The following is a 21,724-nucleotide window of genomic DNA, read 5'->3' as shown; positions in this document are numbered from 1 at the left end:
TTAGTGGCTATTATGTCTGTCAGGAGGGTTTCTGAGTTGGCAGCCTTGTCAAAGTCGCCCTATCTGGTTTTGCACGAGAATAAGGTGGTGTTCTGTCTGCAACCTTCTTTTCTTCCAATTGGTGGTTTCGACCTTCCATCTCAATGAGGACATTGTGTTACCATCTCTGTGCCCTAAGCGGACACACCCTAAGGAGGTGGCCCTCCATTCCCTGGACGTGGTCTGGGCCCTAAGGGTATATCTGTCTGTCTGCCATGGCTCCCTTCCGGAAGTCAGATTCTCTGTTCATTTCGGTAGCTGGTCTGAAAAAAGGGCTAGCAGCCTCGTCGACCACCATCTCACTGTGGATCAGACAGATTGTGGTCCAGGCTTTACGCCTTGAAGGGGCGGGTGCCCCCCCTTTCCTGTCACGGCCCATTCCACCAGGGCAATTGGGACCCCTTGGGCTTTCCGACATCCAAGCGTCTTGTCTCCCAGGTGTGCAAGGCGGCGCCTTGGTTGTCCGTTCACACTTTCACAAGGTTGATGTAAGCACATCTTCTGATGCTTGCTTTGGCCAGAGTTTTGCAGGCAGCCGTGTAATCGTTGCTATTTACAGTCTTTCTTCTTGGAGAAAGTTAAATTTTGGTTGCCAATGCATTCTGATGCAGATGTTGGCCACAAGTTCTGATACGGCCGGTTCAGATTGTGACTCCTCTGTTGAGGAGCACCTCATTGACGGACACAGCACTCACCCCTCCTATTATTTTACAGTTTACTTCTTGTTTGATGTACTGAGCTGCAGGAAGCAGGCTGAGGGGTTATGGCCAGAGGGACCGCCCCCTTTGGCAGAACTGTACAGTTATGTTTTTCATATGTATTGCATGTTCTGCCTAGTCCTCTCCTGAAGGTAGCGAATAACCCTACATTTAAAATTTAATGGAGCTGTGTCCGTCAATGAACTTCAGAGAAAAAGATTTTACAGTAAGTACAAAAATCCTATTTTATCCCAATTGTGGGGTCTCCAGTACGGTATTCATGAATTGAAATGATATCCCCTCTCAAGCATCTCTTCTCCAGAGAGAATAAGTTCAGTGATCACAACCTTTCCTCATAACCAATATCCTCCAGACCCTTTGTTAGCTTTTTTGCCCTTCTTTGTACTCGCTCCATTTCCATTACATCCTTTTAGAGGACTGGTGCCCAGAACTGGACAGCATACTACAGGTGCGCCAGACCAGAGTCTTGTAGAGCGGGAGAATTATCGTTTTATCTCTGGAGTTGATCCCCTTTTTAATGCATGCCAATATTCTGTTTGCTTTGTTAGCAGCAGCTTGGCATTGCATTTGGCATTTCATGATCTTTCTCGGGATGCAGACAGGTCCTCTTGTAGGCATAATGTATGCAGAAATTACTGGCAGCAGCCTGCCCATGGCCAAAGAAGACCACTTGATATAGCCTTTTGAAGCATGCCCCTGACAGTCAAGGTCATTACTTGTTTCATAACCTTGTTAAAATACAGGGTAAAATATATTTCAATGCAGTAGCTCCAGAATTAAGGGGAATGCAGATGTATAGGCAAACTATTGAGTAAACTTTAAGACACTTGTAACTCTTAGGAATGTTGCAGCAAAACCATTCAGTTCACGGCTTTTACCCCTTCATTTAATGAGATGCCTCATGCTTGCTTTTTTTTAGAATGTGCTTGAATTTAAAAGGGTGTTTTTTTTAATTGATTGATTTTATTTTTATTTTTTTTCTTTACTGGGTGCCCCAAATGACATTTTCTGTCCCAGTGATGCAGGTAGATTTAGATTTGATATCCTGTCACTTTTGTCTCCGTAGGGAATTGGGTTATAATATAGATGGCTCTGTGGTTGAGGCACAGGACCATTTCTTGAAACGAATGTCGGGAATGATCCGTTTGTATGCTGCAATCATACAAATACGCAATGCTTTTGGGACAGTACAATCGGTATGTGTTTATGAAGTAACCTGGTGTGTTTATTTATTTTTATTTTATAATAATTTTTTTCTGTTTGCTCTTTATGTGCTTGTGAATGTGTGAAGAGCCCAACTGCAGGAAATTGTATCCTTGCAGTGGTGCTTCCCTGAACTCTAAGGATTAAATGCTTATTTAGTCTAGGGGCAGAGGATAGAGGAGTAAATACTTGCTTTAAGCCACCCATAGATGCTGCAATTTTTTTTTATTTTTTTTTCTCTGCAACCATGGGTTGAAGGAAAGAAAATCACTCATGTGTTTTACCATATATACTCGAGTATAGGTCGATCCGAATATAAGCCGAGGCCCCTAATTTACCACAAAAAAATGGGAAAACTTATTGACTCGTGTATAAGCCGAGGGTGAGACATGCCTGTCCAGCCCTGTGTGTCCGTCCAGCCCTGTGTGTGTGTGTGTGTGTGTGTGTGCAGCCTTGTGCGTCCCGAGCCTGCGTCCCAAGCCTGCGTGCTTCTGCACATACGGCGGCCATGCCAGGATCGCCGCACCTCTTCTCGTCTGACAGACGGCGGCCATTCCACTGTTCAAAAGCCGCGCCTCCGTCTGTGATAGGCGGAACACTCAATTTTCCAGCAGTCTGTGTTCCGCCTATTACGGACATCCTCTCATCCTCGTCCGTAGTATGGATGAGCGGATGTCCGTGATAGGCGGACCACTGACTGCTGGGAAATTGAGTGTTCCGCCTATCGCAGACAGGGAGGCGTGGCTTTTGAATAGTTGAATGGCCGCCGTCTGTCTGCTCGACACGCTGATCGGGTAGACAGACGGTGGTGACTCGAGTATAAGCCGAGGGGGGCACTTTCAGCCTCAAAAAAGAGGCTGAAAATCTCGGCTTATACTCGAGTATATACGGTATTAATTTTTTTGTTTGTTTTTTTGTGTTTTTTATTTATTTTGGTTTTTCTCCCCCCATTAACACATCCAGTGTTGATGGGAATCCCTCTCGCTGAGCTATTGTGTTCTCCTGTTGAGGAAAACTCGGTGAATGTTACTAGTGGCTATAGCCGCTGGCAGAAATTTGTGTTAAAAGCTGACATGCTGGTTGTACCCAAGTTGACCGATCGATTAACTTGGGTACAATCACATGGTTCGAATCTCTCTATGGCCAGCTTTACTTCTCTCTTCGGCAGGCTCCATCCAGCACTGCGATAATACAGCCTTGACTGACTGCTACACTGCACATCTAGGAGAGTAAAAACCCTTTCACAGTTGCAGATAAAGAATTCTAGTGTGTCGCCTGCCTTCCCCAGCCTGATGATTTAATGGTGAAAGAAGTTCATATTTTATAGATACAGATGTCCTCCCTCCTTTTCCCAACGCCTCCAGCTTTAGCACACTGAGCTTCTTGGGCTATGGGGCCAGTAAATTGAAGCTCACACATCCATCAGTTCTGCTATAAGGACTAATGTACCGTTCTCGGCAGCAGCTGCCAAGGACTTGCATCATCTCCTAAGAGAGTGCATACATTTAAATGCACAAGCTGGTGGAGCAACCGACTATAAATAGGGAAGTGCTGAGCTGGAGCCTGCAAATGCTGGTAGAGCAGTAAGGGCGGGTACCTGAAGTTTTCCTTTTCTTTCTTTTTTTTTTTTTTTTGCCTTCTTTTTTTCCTTTCTTTTCCTTTTCTTTTCCTGAGGGTATTGGATGGGGGCACTGTCTGTATCAAAAGTGACATACTTGGTTCTGGTAGTAATAAGATACTAAATACTATGATGATATTAAGATACATAATCTGTCTGTTTGTTTTTTTTTTGTTTTGTGTGTGTAATTTATTTATTTTTTGCTGAGATACCAACTCAAGTACTTGTGCAGATGTTGTGTAAAATTTGGTCTTCTGCGCTACTACTTGTGAGTGAAATAAATTTAAAATAAAGTGGAATTTCAGCAGTGAAGTCCATAAATGGTCCAATTGCTCAAGATAGTGAAGATGGGGGACAAATAACTGGGCATTTTCTCAAATGAGTGAAACTGCTGACACCACACCACTGTACTCACAGAACTCTTACCTCATGCACATAAGTCAATAATGCCTTGGATCATGATCCAATAGAAAAGGATAAACTCCCCTTCCAGGATCATCAATGTGCCTTTTTATATAAGAGGATTCCGCCTCGCATATACGATGTTCCGTTCCACGTGTGAGGTTAATAAGCCTCCAGTAGTGCATTACCATTAAAAAGCGTTTATTAAACTTAAAAGTGCCTGTTTACATGAATGAAGCAAAAATTGCTCCAAAGAAAGACAAACATTCGGTGTTCACGCCACCTCCCTCCTGAGGAAGTGAGGTGATGTAACGCGTAGGGCGTGGCCGGAGCAAACTGCGGACCGGAAGTTATGTGAGAGGTTGTGTGTACGCTGAATGTTTGTTTGCCTTTCATTGGCGCAATTTTTCTTCATGTAAGCGGGCAATTTTACGTTTAACCAACTCCTTTTTAATTGTAATGCATTATTGGAGGCTTATTTACCTTACATGTGGAACGGAACATCGTATATGTGGGGCGGAATCCTCTTGTTTAAAAAGGCAGATTGATGATCCTGGAAGGGGAGTTTATCCTTTTCTATTGGATCATGATCCAAGGCATTATGACTTTTATGCCCGTGAGGTGATCTTCACTATCTTGAGCAATTGGACCATTTCTTTATGGACTTCACTGCACATATTCAATAATTTTTGAATTTGAACTTCAGATGTATTATAATATTTTCTTCTATATTGCATTAATTTGTCACTATTGAGGATTCACTTTGTATATGGAAGACCATAGGATAGGCGCATGATCACTTGTGTAGATGAACCACTTTGACTGATTCATGAGTAACTTTCTTATCTGTTGGTTTGCAGCATCATCCTCATGGGCTAAATTATGGTTGGCGTTGGCTGGCACAAATGTTAAACCTTGAACCAGTAGTAGATATCACAGCTACTCTTCTATATGACTTCTTAGAGGTAAGTCCTTTTTTTTTTTTCTTTTTTTTTTTTTTTTGTATTTGTGCATTTCCTGACTAGTGGTTACATAAAAATAAAGTTATAACTTGCAGTCATAATCAGTCAACAAATTTTTACAATGCAAGTACCATACATAACATCAGTGCTTAGTCAAGCATGTGTGTTGTGAACCACCAGTGCCTGGGACAGCTATTGTTAGGCTGTTCATAGTCCTTTATTTTTTTTTATAGATTTCTCTGAATGTCTTTATAAGATCTTGCACTACTTTATAAAGTGGTAAATTATAATTAATTTATTGTGTCTATTCTACTACTCCTTCCATGTACAGGGAATTTTTTTTTCATCACATAGATGAATAGTAGAGGTATGTCCCTTTTTTTTTTTTATTTATTTATTTTTTTTTTTTTGGTGTGCTTATTTAGCTAGATCGTCGAGTATTGCTTAAAGCCAAGTTCCACCCAAAAAGCAGAAGTCCTGCTATAAGTACTCCTCCCCTGCCAAGTTTGGCATGTCACTTTTATTTTTATTTTTTTGGGGGGGTGCCAGTTTTGACAGGTACCCATTCCCACTTCTATGGCATCAAAGCGTAAGTTCTCCTCTCACTCCCTGCAGTCTTCTGGGACACGTCATAAGTCCCAGAAGACTGCCAGACCATTCAGGAGGTGCAACGTGACTTTCACATGTGCAGTGGGCACCCAATTGTGTGGCCGCAGGCTGTCACAACCCAGTGTCTGGTGCACACAGTTGCAATGCCAGCACCAGGGACAGAAGCGATGGCTCAAGTGAGCACATCGCTGGATCCTGGGACAGTGAGTACTTATTAAATGTCAGCAGCTACACTTTTTGTAGCTGCTGACTTTCAATAAATGCAAGCAACTGGAGCTCCTCTTTAAAGGCACACTTTAGGGAATATAGATTGTCTGTAGAGCTAAAGGATCCACTATGCTGATTTGATACTCCTTCATTATCTGAGTGGCCTACATAGCCAAACACATATAAATTAAAATTGGCCTCTTCATGACATTTTGGGAAGGAAGGCTTCGAGGGGTTAGACCAGTTTCTACAGGGAAGTCAGTTTTAGATGTCTCACTCCTTCTGGAGAACATCAGAGACCATGTTCAAACTCAGCTCAATCTGTTCATTATAAGAAATCATGTTTGTCCACCTTTTTTGGGCTTTGGGATATTTAAATTGGTGCATTGAAAGAAGTGACGCATAATTGGAGATTAGTGTATTGTTTGAGTCTTAATATCAAATCCCAAAGTTCAATTGGGATTTAAGAATTTTGTAAATATCTGAATGGCCATAGTCTGGATACAGTTGCACTCTAGAAGAACTTCCAAACAGATTTAAAAAAAGAGCTGAAATCTGCATGAGAGCGTTTTTTTTTTTTTTTTTTTTTTTTTTTTTCAGCTTCCAAATAATTTGTAATTTTCTTCAGTGTTGTAATCCAGTCACCCCTTCCAGACATCGCAGTCAGGTACTCATCCTTCACTCCTGCCAGTCTCAGACACTCCTGGGTTGCTGAATTATATAATGAAGAGGTGGCATTGCACCAATTATGTCATCACTTTGCTTAATCTGCTCTCTCCTCTTGTTGGCATATTCACTGCTAACACAGCTGTCACAGGGCCCTGTCTTCTAGTCTAAGGACTATTCTACAAGGGATTGCAGGAGGCCGATACCAGGACAGTTTCAGTTACATACACAAGTTGCATTTAAAATTTACAATTAATACATTCCTTAATAAACGCGTAATTGCAATAAATTAAACTAAATAAAACACTAGCCAAGAGGCTAAATACATAGTTGAGTTTAATTTTGTTTACTATTTTACATGCCAGAAAATATGTAACTAAACTATATGTAATTATGGCCAGCTATTCTTGTACTCCACAAACCACTCTGTCACCCTGCTGCTCCTGGTTTAACAATAACCTCTATGGAAGGCTGGAGAGAGTGATGTGACATTGCAAGCTGAACAAGCAAGAGCGATTATTCAGGATATGCAGTTTGAAAAATATGTGCAAATCACATATTGGTAAATGTTTGTGTTTCATACTGCAATAAACCATTTACATGGAGCTTTGCTTTTATGCAGCGTTTATTTTTTTTATAGCTGCATGGTGTGTTCAGTTTTAAGTATCTAAAGCTTTAGGCCTCATACACACGGACATTTTAAAAAACAGCTGTAAAGCTAGTATAGACGCTAGGAAAAAAGCAGCGTTAAAAACACGATTTTTTATTTTATTTATTTTTTAGGCGTTTTGCATTGAATTCAATGCACGTTAAGCAACGCTAGCTTTCAGCCGTGTTTCTCTGTCTCTACCCAATAATCAATGGTTCCCTATAACCTCACGCAAATTTTTTATTTTTATTTTTTTCGCAGGGTTCCACCTTCAATATCCTCAGCACACAAGTCGCATCATCGTGATCCGACTTCTGGTGCGACTTCTATTCAAATCAATGGGCTCCCATAGGGAACCATTGATTTTGAATAGACCAACGCTGGACGAGGCGTAACACAGCGTTAAGCCTCGTTCATTCGTCTTTTAACACCTTTTGCTGGCGTCTGACCTTTTTACAGCTCTAGCGCTGGAGCCTCAGAACACGCTGGTCCTTGGTTTATTTTTTATTTTTTTTCTTAAAGTGGAGTTGCCCCCCAAAAAATAAAACCACTTAAAAATCTTAAAAAAAATCAAAAAAAAATAATTGGCAAAAAAAAAAAATTTTACTCACCTCTAAATACCGGTTGCTAGGGGGTCCCTCGTAGTCTGCCTTCTTCATTGCCCGGGCTGGTGACATCACTTCCCCTCACGCCGCACATTCACCTGGGACCTGTCACGTGTCCCAGGTGACTGTACGGCGTATCACGGCGCCCTGCGCCGCTCGCGCATGCGCAGTGGGTGCCCGGCTGTGAAGCCACAGCCGGGTGCCCACAGTATGCATGACGGCGCCGCGAGCGGAGCGGGGAGCGAGGGGGGGGCTTCGTTCCCCCGCATCGCTGGAACCCGGGACAGGTAAGTGTCCGATTATTAAAAGCCAGCAGCTGCAGTATTTGTAGCTGCTGACTTTTAATTTTTTTTTTTTAGGGGGTACCCCACTTTAAGCAGCAATAAAAGCTCAAAAAAGCCGCTGTAAAAATTTCCATGTGTATGAGGCCTTATTACAAGATTTTGTATGTGTTAATGGTACCAAAAAAAAAAAAATATGTGTCATTGGTACCTGTGGTTGATACTGTCCACCTTTTGTACATTGGAATGCTTATTTTTCAATGCTGGACACTTTGGGGTGGGTGGGGTGTTCGAAAATGCTCAATTGCAGTGGAGATGCAAGGGTTAAAAGCTAATTTTTATCTCTAGGGGTCTGCAAAAATGACTTTTACTTGCCCATCCTCCGTTTCTGCAGACTCCTTATAGGGTTGTATACACTGTCCCTGCAGCCTCTTCTCTCTTATGCTCTGGAGGTCGCAGGTCCTCTGATGTCATCAAGACGAATGCAGAGCTAAGAGTCCTGCACTGGACATGAGGATGCAGAGGGGCAGACCACTGCCAAAGCATAAGGGAGTAGAGAGGAGTGCTAACTGCCAGGAAGGAGGAGCAGAGGATCAGGTAAGTACAACTGGTTTTTGAAGCCTCCTGGATAGTAATGAGCATTTGGCCCTTGCAGTGCAGGAGCAGCCCCACTGCAAGGGAGCATTTGTATTCCTAAAATTTAATATTGAGACTTGATGCTATCCTCTTTCTCCACTTGACTGGACACTGACCCATAAGTTCTTTATGGCAAATATGGGTACTTGGCAATAAATTGATTTATAGCTATAATCTTTTATATGGATAATTATAAACAGAAAACTGAGATCCAGGATTGGATGTTCAGGGCAAAGTATATTGTGTATGTGGTTTTTTATTTTTTTTTATTTTTAACTTGCTCTGCTCTCTATTTGCAGGTGTGCGGGAATGCCTTATTGAAACAATACCAAGACCAGTTTTGGAAATTAATTATTTTGCTTAAAGAAGAACTTTTCCCTAGGTAGGTGGAAAATAACATTTTGAAGCCTCAGATGTCACCTCTGTGGCATGCTTACAAATTCATTGTCTGATACTTCCTATTCAGTATATGACATTAAAGCAGCACGGACAGGGGGGTGGTGGCAGGAGAACTTGTGTCAGGGACTTGCAGGCCATAACAGCAGATGTGCAGAGGCATGTCTGCGGGTTTGTTGCGAACTCCCATGCACGTGTGTGCCCATTAGCACTGGTGCCAATGGCAGTATATAAGGAGGGCAGATGCACTAGGGCCTTCGCTGCCTGATCTGCAGTCTTCACCCTGTATCCTGTTTCCAGCACCTGCCCTTGACCCGATTGTACCCGGTTTTCCTAACTCCTCCGATTCTCTCCATTCCTGACCTTGGCTTGCTTGAACTTTCTTCAGCCTTACTCTCTGGATTTCCTGTTGTCAAACCTCTGCATGAACTTGACCGTTCTTGATATCTCTGCACCCGATTCCTCTGTATCTGACCTGTCTTGTCTGACTCTGCACCAGTCTTCTCCCTTTGCTACAGCCTCCATGTATCTGCATCTGTGGTACCTGGAACCAGCAATCTACTTGCGTCTGCAGCATCCCTGCGTCAAATGCCTGTATCCACAGCCACAAACCGCAGCTCCACTACTACTGCTGCTGGGGGCTACTAGTGTCCCCCTGCTATGGAGAACACCATAGGCACTCCTACCCCACCACGCTCTCGCGGCCGCTGTTGCGAACTCGGTCCCTGAACTGGGGCTGTACGAGAGGCCTTCCTCTGCTCATCAGGCTCTGCAAGAAAGGTACGTGACAACTTGTAAAAATGTGCAAATATGCACTGCAAACCTGTCCCGGTCCACTTGTGGCAGATCCACAAGCACTGGAAGCTTCTCCTACTGCCAGCATCTCCTTCGGATGATACAACTCCCAAGTATGTGCAATAGAGTTGTACTGGCACTAGGCTCTACTCTGTGGCATTTAAAAAATGCAGAAAATATGCAGCAGGTGGCGTTAGACAAAACAAAAGTCGTTAGTAAAAAGTTTTAGTTTTTTCTTACCCTACAAAAGATTCTATGAAAAACCTGTGTTTTAGTAGCATTTTTTTTTTTTTTTCAGGCTACAGTTCAGCCTAAAGCCAAATTTGCTGTAGGAGAGAAGTAGAGTTCCTTTAAAATCAATTTTTCACTTGTACTACGAAACACTGTCGTTTTTTGAAAAAGTGTATTTTAGTTTACTTGCAGTGTACATTTGTAATGCATGACAGCCACATCCCAGAAAAAAGAAATTGTACAAGTAAATTTGGTATACTTGTTGGGCAGCATCCTCCAGCTTGTAATAACCCATCTATTGTCCAGCATTGGCCTCTGGGGGACCACTAGGGATGAGCTTGGGTGTTTTTGGATCTTAGTCCAAACCCACCTCCTGCCAGAAAAGCTCTCACTTCGCCCTGCCAATCATAAGTGGCCAAGGCATTCCCCACCCTGCAGCGTCATGTATACAAGGAGCACGTCTACATGCAACTTTAGGTCAGGGAATGAGGCACAGGGACAGCTTTCTGAGGGGTTAGCTCAGGCAGGTGTGACTTAGGATTCAAACTCCCCAGACCTGATCCCTGCTAACCACAACCAGACTTCATTTGCAATTCTATCCCATTCCACCTTAGTTATCGATCTCCTTATATTTTTCATAGCACTGAAATACTATGCATTGCTGTACAGAGTAGGGAGAACTGTATACACTGGTCTATGCCCTTGAGAAGGTTACAGTCTAATGTACCTACAGCACTCATTACACTCTAGGTATCAGTTACACTATCAATCTATTTTTTGGGTTGTGAAGAGAAAACATTGTACACCATTCAGATAGTATCTCTGGTGGGATCTGAACCCAGAATACAAACCTGTCTTCTTCAGACCAACCTCCAGTAGCTTTTTTTTTTTTTTTTTTTTTTTTTTTTTTTTTTAATACCCCAGTCAGTATACCTGTTTTCTCACTGCGAAAGACCAGGCAAGCCTAGATCAGCCCTTTCATTGTTGGGGTCTGCATTTGGTTACAGAATATGACTGTAAATGACACAAGCACCCCATTGCACCTTTGTGTCTGAACCAGACTTCATTGGCTGCTGGTAGTTGGTCAGTTGCTGCTGACCCCCTTTTTTGTCGATTCAATTCCAGGACAAGGAGGATCCTTAGTCTGCAGCCTTTACTAGTAAGCAAAGGGAACCGGTCTCCTCTTTGATGCACTGTACACTACTGCGAAGCTGGAGAATCTCCCTGTTGCTTCTATTAGTCGCATGCTCTTTCTCGCAAACTGTCGGAGGGGATACATTGTCGTCCTGCTGCCTTTGCTTTGCAAATTTGTTGTCCAACCTTTTGGTTTGTTCCTACTGCGTGCATAGAGTGACACTGGTCCATTCGACCATCAGCTGCCTGTTTTTTTTTTTTTTTTTTTTTTTTTTTTAGTATCTGAGGCTCAGCCTCGAGTCTAGCTGCGTCACTGCCACATGGTGGGACAGTTCCTCTGCCACGGGTGATCCTTGACTCGCAATCACATAGAATGCATGAAGATTAAAAAAAAAAACCTTCTGCCTTTGCCTCACCCAGCAAAGTGATAGTGGTTGTAGAGTTCCCTAACCTATCATTGAATGTCTCCACTGAAGTTGCACATATCTTGTTGGCCAAGGATACCCAAAGCTTTGTAGCTACGAATTACAGAAGCTCTAAGCACTTTCCTGCACTTCCCTACATAGGCAATCCCAAGGCCTTGGAACAGACCGGCCCATAGATTGTAGCGACAACCTCTGACCCAAACTCAGAGTCTCCACATCTGATGAGGCTGTTCTTGGGGCACCACAGTCTCCTGTCATGACTATGCAAGAGACCATTTCAACTCTTACTGACGCAGTACGCTCTACCTTGCATTACGTTAAAAGAGGGCATGCTTGCATGCTGACCAGTATTTCAAATCCCTTTTTAAATCCCAACTTTCTCTGACAGATTAAGGTCACAGCCATCAAGACAGCGGGCAGAACCTGCAAAACTGTGACAGAATGGGTTAGATCTCTTTTTAAAAAGGCTCTCCCCACTGTAGGGAATAAATCTCCTTTCTAGTAGAGCTTGTGGAGCAGAGATGTTTGGAGATTAACTTCCCAATTCCTATGCCTTGTTGGAAACCTCAAAATATGTGTCCTGTGTGGATCTGATTCCATATAGATGTGCAGAGTACTCTGGTTAAGAAGCTGTGATGCAGCACCTGATTCACTTGGCCTTCAAGGGATACTTGGTTGTATGGTCCTGTTCCTCCCTTGATGAAGACAACTGCAGCAGTCCAGAATATTCATCTGTCTCCGCATAAGATGTCCAAGGAAAGGTTGTCTTGAATCTAGCCTTATCCTCCATATGCTTTTGGAGTGAGTACAGCTAGGCCCACAAAGTGTAGGTCTCCTGGCTCAGACACCACATAGGACACCATATACTGCTGTGTTTTTACGTTCAGTATCTCAATCCCTCCTACACGATGAGAGGTAGCCTGCTTCCTGGTATGAACGGTACTGGGGGTCTTACCTACACAAATCCCCTAAAGGGCAGTCCACTGTAAACCAGTTCTTCCCAGCTGGTAGTTTCTGAACCATTTAATACAGGGTGCAGTAGTTTCATTCTTTTAGGTATGTCTCAGCCCCTGCGTTGCTGGTGAAGGACTTTTAGAGAAGCGCCACGTGTCTCCCTGTGCTGTCTGCAGGTTAGATGGCGTGGAGACGCCACCGCAATCTGAATACACTGATTAGCGCTGCAGCCTATTGCCTGCTGTGCTGATTGAGAGAGAATATTTTGACAGGGTGTTTGAACAGAAGTAGATTGGTAAATCAATTTCTGTTCAACCACATTGGCCACACATGGATAAAAATTCAGCCAGTCCCTGCTGAACTGGCTGAATTTTGATTCATGTATGGCCAACTTTACTTGGGTTTAGGCAGCGATTCTCCTAGAGCCTGCCCCAGAGGTGCCTTTTGCATGACTTGCTAAGCCATCACATCAGTTTATGGTTAGGTTCTAAACTTCCTCTCCTACATAACCGTGTTGGGGTGTTTTTTTTTGTTTTTTGTTTTGCATGTACCTTCTTCATTCATTCATGTGGACTTTGAGTTACAATCCTGGGTTCTCTGCAAGATGTAGGAGTCCTTTCCATTCCCTTTTTATGGCTCTTGTTTTATTGTCCTTTATGGGGTTAGGTGGAGTAGAGACTTGGGACCTTTTCTCTAGATCAGCTGGTTTTGTACTACCAGCACTTTTACCAAGGTTCCTGGTATTAGTTTCTTCAAGGAATTGGGTTTCCTTTTCCTTATTAATCATGTTGGTTGGCATCCCCCCCCCCTCTCCAAGCGGGAATTTGCTATTCGAACCCATGGTGGGTTCAAGTTGTCCAGCTTCTCTTGGTCAATGCATCATTGCGCCCTTCCATGTTTCATTCCGCTCTGGTTTCTGTTTTCTAGGCCTTGTACATCAAGGTAACATGTCACTTTGGAAGATTACCTATCATACAGATGGGTCCAGCTTCATCTGGTGTCTGTTTTTGGTTGCTGGTTCATCAAGCCGCTCTTGGGCTGCAGGCAGTTTCAAGTTCTGTTTTTATATGGGCCTAATAGCTTGTTGCTGGTTGCCCACTTCTCATTTTGGACTGCTTTTGGACATTCCAACAGTATTTAACTCTGTGTCCTTTAGTGGATGAGATCACAACATAGAATTTAGTACTTGCTGTAAAATTTTCAAATTTTAGTCAATTGCTGGACACATGTCCCTCCTCTCTCTGTGTTTTATTATCATGCTGGGTAGAGGAGGAGTTATGCTGGGCTGGCTTACAGATCCCTTTTTTATTTTTATTTTTTTTGTCCTGCCCTCCTGTTGGCAGCAGTACTATCTGACCGTATATGACTTCCCTAATGGACTCCAAGAAAACAATTTTAACAGTGAATATAAAAATCCAAACTCCCTGTAAAATGCTCTTCACAGACTTCATTGAGGGTCACAGGTCCCTTCCCTCCTAAGTGGATGGCCATTGCTCTTGGTAAACTGAAGTATTCTGGTCATGGGAGGGGCTACACCCAGGATATTGGTGCCAGTGTTCAATCTGCTTTGTAGACAGAAGTATAATCCACTTGCATAAGATTTGTGTGTCGGTGGACTCCAAGAAAAGGATTTTGCAGGGAGTACAATAATCCTATTTCTCAGTAGACTGAATTAGTATACATTTTCTCTTTTCCTACAGAATCCAGATGATAACTGCGGAGGGGGAAATGGGGGCAGTGGTCCGACTAAGGTCCTTCTTGGAAGTAAGTTTTATATTGCTAGTTTTGTGGATAACTTCTGAATGGCTAATTTAGTTACTTACATGTTTGTTCCATTTATTAACAGAATATCTTACAACAAAAGACAATACCTCTGCCAAAGGGATATCAACGTTTTTGATTGTGAAAGAACGGAAGCCGTGGTGTATTCAAACTTCCAATTGTAAAATGAAAGTGTTTTGTAAACCCCTCATCCCAATGAACTTATTCACTCCCTTTTGGTCTATCAAATATATCATTAAAAGCCCTAACACACTTGTCCTAGGATAATGACACCACTACTTCTAGATGTGTAGAGTGAGTGAGCATTGTCACCCTAGGAGTGTGTTGCTGGCAGGATTATCAGATAAAAAAAGATGGTAATCTGCAATATGTTTTTTATTCTTAGGTTTTTATTGTATTTGTTAAATTTATATATTTTAAAATAAATGTGGAAAAAAAAAAAAATTCTTAGTCCACCCACTACATTCAGTCTTTTTAGCGTGTGTGTGTGTGTATATAATGCAAATATGTTGTCAATGTAGCAATACCCCTGTAGGAGCCACTTGAGTTTGTTTGGTCCGGTTTTCTGCCCTTCGACCCCAAGAATCGTCTCGTGGCAACCTTCCCGGTTTCAGGCAGCCTCTCTTGAGAGAAAATCTCTTCACCCAGAGAGCATGCTGGGCCGTGTAGTTTGGCCCCTTAGGAGGCTATGGAGCTGTGTGAGATGGGGACTTCATGTCCCAAGATGCCTTGCACTGCTGGAGCCCTGTGTTGATTGGCTCCTCTCTTCCTGCCAATGAGGGAGCAGATCGGGCAGCCGTGGCTGAGCAGGCACCGCTCGTATCATTACTGGAGTCAGTGGGGGGGGGCGGGGGGGGTGAATCCTCCGCATGAGATGACAGGTCAGCTTGGCATGGCCATGGGAGATGCGGGGCACCCGCTACATCAAACGCCAGCTTTTGTTGCCCAGTATTGTTGCTGCTACATGCAACAGTTTGGGGGCACACTACAGAATGCACCAGTGCACTGCCAACTGTTCTATAACTAAACATGGACAGGAGTTTAAAGTAATATTAAAGGCTGATTGTTAAAATAAATATGTTATACTTGCCTGCTCTTTGCAGTGGTTTTGCACATAGCAACCCAAACCCCCTCTTCTCGGGTCCCACTTCAACGCTCCTGGCTCCTCCCTCCTGCTGAGTGCCCCCCACAGCAAGCAGTTTGGTACGGGGCCGCTGCTCTGTCCATTCACGCACAGAGCTGTGGTTTGGCATTGACCCCCCCCCTATGTCTCCCTCTGTGATTGACAGCAGCAGGAGCCAATGAGGAGGCAGTCCCCGGAGGCTCTCGTGCACATCACTGTTTTGAGCTGGGGCTCAGGTAAGTATTGCAAGGACTAAAATGCCAAGGAAAATGCATACATTTGAAAAAGTCCTCTTAAACTTCATTCATCGCCATTATATAAAATCTACATTTGTAACACAAAAGAAAAGCCTTTTGTTGTATAGTGATTCAATGGTTGAGTTGTGTGCTTAAAATGCAATTCATACAAAAAGGTCCTGGCAGGGCTGATGTCACTGTGTGCGCACTGCCTGTAATAGGTAGAAACCAGGGACAGGTGGTTGCTGGGTCTGCCCTTAAAGTATAAGTTCACCTTTTACAGATTTTTCCGTAACGGTGAAATTACCCTTTTAAGCTTTTTGCACAGTGTTGCTTACCTTGATCAGTCTCTGCCTGCTAGCCATTGAAAAAAACTTGTACCATTTCCTGCCACTCCCAATACCAGCCCATGCAGGCAGCCCATGTAGTAGTTGGAACTGTATTCTGGCCCTATTGTACCTGGGTATCAGCCAATCCCTGCCACAGATGAAAGACTTCAGATTAACATTATAGAAAGAGAAAACTTTAAGGGGAGATGTAAGCGGGGGCAAAAAATTTTTTAAAATGCGATTAAAAGCAAAACAGCTTGTTGCATCTTTTTGGTGCATTGTAATGGTCTATAGCAGGGGTAGGCAACCTCGGCACTCCAGCTGTGGTGACACTACAAATACCATCATGCCTCTGCCTCTGAGTCATGCCTGTGATCGTCAGGGTCTTGCAATGCCTCATGGGACTTGTAGTTTCCCCACAGCTGAAGGGCCAAGGTTTCTTACCCCTGATCTATAGTATATAAACTCGGATGAAGTTTTTTTTTTTTTTTTTTTCTCTTAGATTTCCATGATGGCCCAGTAAAAGTAATTTGGTATGATTCACTTGGCTACAACATGCCAGAAGGGAAACCACAGACACGTTTGCCCTCAACTCATCCTTATGATTGGTGGCTTTTTGCACCTGATAAGGGTAAGAAGAGACCAATGGCATTTCTGGATCAGATTTGAATTTTTACACCTTTTTTAGGTGCTTCATATTAGACCTGTGAGCGATTTAAAGGATAAATCCACTTTCATGGGAAAAAATTGTAACGTAGTATTAATAAAAAAAAAAATAAAAAAAATTAAAAAAAGATCTGAGCGTCCACCCCTTCTTCTTATCAGTGGAAGAACACCCTTCACCTTGTACCTCTGTGTATGACTTGTATTACGCTGTATCTAGTGTACCACTACCAAGCTCCATGTTTCAATACCAACTTGTTTCTTCATTTTCAAAAAATTATGTAAAAAAACGAGATCCCCTTGGGGTGTCTATTTTCTAAAAGCAAAATACTGGCATTTTTATTTTAAGAGGAAGTAAGGTAAATGCTTTATTTTATTATTTTTTGTCTGTCCTAAAACGGTGGCTAATAATACCATCAAAATAAAGGTCTTAGAAGAAATGGCATAAATGTAATTTGGGTACAGTGTTGTATGGCCTGGTAATAAAAAGCTACTACTTACTGGTATTCAAGTGGTAACATAGGGTACCCTATTGCATGATTTTTTGCTTTAAAGTGATTTCTAAAGGCTATTTTTTTAAAAAAAATTTTTTAATTAAAATTAAAAAGAGGTTATACTTAACGATATTGCTCAAAACCCTCCCTTACCTCCTATTGGGTGGTCCCCTGCCAGCACGGTCTGATCCTTCATTTTCCAAGTGCCTACCTGCAAACCAAGTGCAGCGGGGGCACCGTGTGAGCTTTCCCCAAGCCAGGCTCTGTTCATCTATAGACATGCTACACAGTGTTAAGCTATGCCCCAGCTGCCTCCTCACAGGAGTTTGACTGACAGCAGCTGAAGCCTATGGCTCCTGCTGCTGTCTGTGTGTCTTGTGAGACCTGGAAGAGCGGAGAGGGGGGGCTGCACATGGGACAGGGATGGGTCAGTGACTTGGTTGTGCAAGTGTGTTGCCAACCCACCAGATTGAAATTTACTGACACAGATAAGTTTTTAGTGGCATTTCCAAAAGTTACAAAATTTAAGTTTTAAGTGCAAATTTCAGTATTTCGGCTAAAAAGTAGTACAGTTAAAAACATATTTTTTATTTTTGATAAAGTAAGTAGTTCAGGGACAGGACTCAAGAGGGCAAGAAATTGGACTGGGCACATGAAATTGACTCTCACAGTGACACTGACGGCAGTATGCAGCAGCGCAATGACGATGCCGCCTCACTAACACATCCCCTCCTGAGTCACTGTGACAGTCTTTCTTCACGCCAGGTGGTCTCTTCAGTCCACTCCAGTTCAAACAGCACTGGCAGTCCCGCTCCCAGCTTCCCTTGCTCACACAAGGCTCCATACACCATGGCATCACACAATAAGCTCAGGCTCTGCCAAACACCCATTTGGGGGATATTTGTACTGTCCTGACATTTTTAAGAGCCATACGAAATGAGATAGGCCTTCAGCACAACAGGATTGATCAATATTTTATACACACTAAAATTATTGAACATGTCACCATTTTTCTAGTTAAATCTACTTCTAAAGGTGCTATTGACATGAGATTTTCACCACATGTTGGTAACAACTCATGCAATCCATACATACAAAGAAACCAAAACAAATTAAGTTCGTAATTTTATTATGTGTTATAAAATGGAATGACACGGGGGAAAAAGTATTGAACACACTGACTGAAATGTATTTAATACTTCATGCAAAATCCTCTGTCGGTAAGAACGGCTTCAAGATGCCTCCTATATGGAGAAATTAGTTGCATGCATTGCTCAGATGTGATTTTGGCTCATTCTTTCACACAGTCTAAATCTTGAAGGTTCAGCGGGCTTCTTCTATGAACTCTGATCTTTAGACCTCTTTCACACTGGCACCGTTCTGCGTTAGCCCAATTTTAACCCCTGCTAGCGGCAGAAGAAAGGGTTAAATGCACCTGAAAAGCGCCGCCCATTCATTTCAATGGGCAGAGGCGGTGGAGGAGCAGTGTATTCACCGCTCCAAAGATTTTGCTTGCAGGACTTTTTCTAATGTCCTGCAAGCGCACCGCTCCAGTGTGAAAGCACTTGGGCTTTTACACTGGGGCTGCAGGGGAGGCGTTTTATAGGTGCTATTTGTAGCCCTTTAGTGACTGAAGAGGGTCTTATTTCTTTCCATAGATTTTCTATTATCTACGGTATGTTCTATTATCAAGATGGGTAACTGGCATTCTAGCAGCTTTATTTGAAACCAATTAAGTTTCCTTGGCTTTGTATTTGGGATCATTGTCTTGCTGTAATGTCCACCCTCATTTCATCTTCATCATCCTGGTAGATGGCAGCAGATTTTTATCAAGAATGTCTTGGTGCATTTTTCCATTCATGCTTCTTCAATAATCTGAAGTTTGCCATTACCAAATGCTGAAAAACAGCCCCACACCATGAAGTTCCACCTCCAAACCTCACTATTGGTATGGGGTTGTTTTGGGGGTGATGTGCAGTGCTATTTGACCGCCAAACATGGGGTGTATTATGGCATCCAAAAAGTTTCATTTTGGTCTCCTCTGACCAGACTATATTCTCCCAGTATTTCAGGCTTGTCTAAATGTTGTGCAGCAAATGTTAAACAAGTTTCGACGTGCTTTTTTTTTTTTTTTTTTTTCAGCAATGGGGTCTTGTGCGGTGAGTGTGCGTACAGCCCATGGCGGTTGAGTGCATTACTTATTGTTTTCTTTGAAACAATTGTACCTGCTAATTCCAGAAGAAAGACCAAGTGGTCCTTGGCTCTTCGACAACTCTTCTGAAATTTTTTTTTCACTCCTCTGCCAGAAATCTTGCAAAGGGTACCTGGTTGTGGCCAGTTTCTGGTGAAATTGTTATTTCCACTTCTGGCCCAAACAGTGCTCACTGGAACATTCAGAAGTTTAGAAATCCTTCTGTAACCAATGCCATCAGTATGTTTTCAACAATTGTTGTGAAGGTCTAGACAGCTCTTTGCTTTTGCTCATAATGAGATGTTACTTGTGACACCTTGGTAATGAGACGCTTAATAAAAAAATAAATATAATAATATATATAATTTTTTTTTTTTTTTTTTTTTTTTATATAGACCATCAGTTAAGCCTGAAGCAGCTGATATTAATTTGCAATGACAAGGGGAAGATTGCTTTCTAATTAGTGATGGATTTCAGCTGGTGTATTGGCTTTCCATGCTTTTTTTTATTTTTTTGCACTTCCCTTTCTTCATGCGTTCAATACTTTTTCTCTGTGTCATTCCATTCTCTCTTCCCTCTCCCTCTCCCTCTCCTGTCCCCTCAAAATAAAGGGTAAAGGTGATGGACTGGCCAAGCATGTCTCCAGACCTAAACCCTATTAAGCATCTGTGGGACATCCTCAAATGGAAGGTGGAGGAGCACAAGGTCTCTAACATCCACCAGCTCTGTGATGTCGTCATGGAGGAGTGGAAGAGGACTCCAGTGGCAACCTGTGAAGCTCTGGTGAACTCCATGCCCAAGAGGGTTAAGGCAGTGCTGGAAAATTATGGTGGCGAAACAAAATATTGACACTTTCAGCCCAATTTGGACATTTTCACTTAGGGGTGTATTCACTTTTGTTGCCAGCGGTTTAGACATTAATGGCTGTTGGTTGAGTTATTGAGCTATAGCTATCTGTGTGTCTCTCTCTCATAGTACAGAGACTATATAACTTTCACGCAAAGCAATTACTATACTTAATTTTTGTGGGTTTGTTTTACTAGATATTACAGAATGTGTTTTTCTCAAAATTCATGAAGGCATTTGATTTTCTTGGATATATTTTTATAACAGAATAAAATATATTTTTCAAAATGTTACTTATATATTTTTTTCTTGTTAGTGTGTGTAATTTACAGTACAGTGTTGCATGACTGAGCAATTACAGTAAGTTCCTTACTTTTCAAACTAGTTCCATTCCGGTAGCTTGTTCATTAGTCCAACAAAGATCAGTGCTTACAGATTAGGGGCCCTTTCACACGGGCACTTCTGTATAGCAGATTCCTCTTGCTCAGCATGGATTGATTCGCTGAGCAGGTGGATGACACGTCCTATGCGTTCCCCTGTGCAGAGCGGACAAGGACACAGTCCGGCTCTCCTCTATGGGGAAATTGGTTTACACTCCGATCCGCTGGATGGATGGAATATAGGGCCACCATCCATCGGTTTGTTTGTTTTTGCGGGGCGGATCAGATGGCGGCAGGTGTCTGCTGACATCCATTGCTCCATAGAGAGGTCTGGAAGATCCAATCAGGGGTCCGCTTGAAGAAACTGACAGGCAGACCTGATTGGATAGCCCAAGTGAAAGGAGCCAAAGGCTGTGAGCACTGATTGGTGTTCTGGTGGGGGAAGTCCCCCTGTCCGAACACAATAGCACAGCTGGGGAGATCGCTGCACCAACATTGCTTTTGTTGGTACGGCAATCTGTTTTTTTAGTGGGGGGTTTTTCTTTTTTTTTTTTTTTTTTTTTCCCTTCATTTTTTTTTTTATTCATCTTGCTGGGTTGTACAAAAAAAAAAAACTGTACCGTCATATGTTCGCAACTTTGAAGGTTCATATGTAGGGACTTGCTGTCCCCGTTACAGTAGCACAGTACCGAGTAGCAGAAAATGGCCTGGTCATAAAGAGGGTGAAACCTTCCGAAGCTCAGGTAGTTCACACCTTAGCCCCCCTGTTCACATCGGGGCGATTTGACATGTCAAAATGCAGCCAATTGCTGGCAACAGCACTGTCCGAATCAGTGCGACACCGTACATCTTTCCAGAAGTAGTTCATGTGAGCCCACACAGATGTCTTCCAAATCGCCTCCGAACTCGCAATTAAATGTCAACAGGGCTAAACTTACCATTGTGCTTGACTGGGCTCAAGCCCATGGGCCCCGCCGCCCCCCCGAGATACACAGCCGAGTGTACTCGGCTTGGCTCTGCTCACAGTCACGCCCAGTCCCGCCCTATGATGGACATAACACAGGGACTGAGCGTGACTGTGAGCTGAGTCGAGTAGATTCGGCTCCGCTCGGGACTGTGAGAGGACCCGAGAGCCGCTGAGAGGACCTG

The 21,724-nt window shown here is 43.0% G+C and overlaps 1 protein-coding gene across 1 annotated transcript in view; it reads left to right on the top strand.

Annotated features, from left to right (window-relative positions):
* GLE1 (GLE1 RNA export mediator) overlaps window positions 1-14,777 on the top strand; it is a 46,639-nt gene extending 31,862 nt beyond the window's left edge. The window contains exons 12-16 of the mRNA XM_077478698.1: window positions 1,825-1,954; window positions 4,842-4,946; window positions 8,896-8,978; window positions 14,232-14,295; window positions 14,378-14,777. Of these exons, the coding sequence (XP_077334824.1) occupies window positions 1,825-1,954; window positions 4,842-4,946; window positions 8,896-8,978; window positions 14,232-14,295; window positions 14,378-14,431 (436 nt within the window). The 3' untranslated portion in view covers window positions 14,432-14,777. The remainder of the gene's footprint in view (window positions 1-1,824; window positions 1,955-4,841; window positions 4,947-8,895; window positions 8,979-14,231; window positions 14,296-14,377) is intronic.
* Window positions 14,778-21,724: the final 6,947 nt, after the last annotated feature.

The sequence above is a fragment of the Lithobates pipiens genome, unplaced genomic scaffold (genome assembly GCF_037356315.1).
Source record: "Lithobates pipiens isolate NorthernLeopardFrog02 unplaced genomic scaffold, aLitPip1_a1.2 Scaffold_1, whole genome shotgun sequence".
In the NCBI taxonomy this organism is placed as follows: Eukaryota; Metazoa; Chordata; class Amphibia; order Anura; family Ranidae; genus Lithobates; species Lithobates pipiens.
Note: the sequence above shows the minus strand (reverse complement) of the source record. Positions and strands in the feature narration are given on the sequence as shown.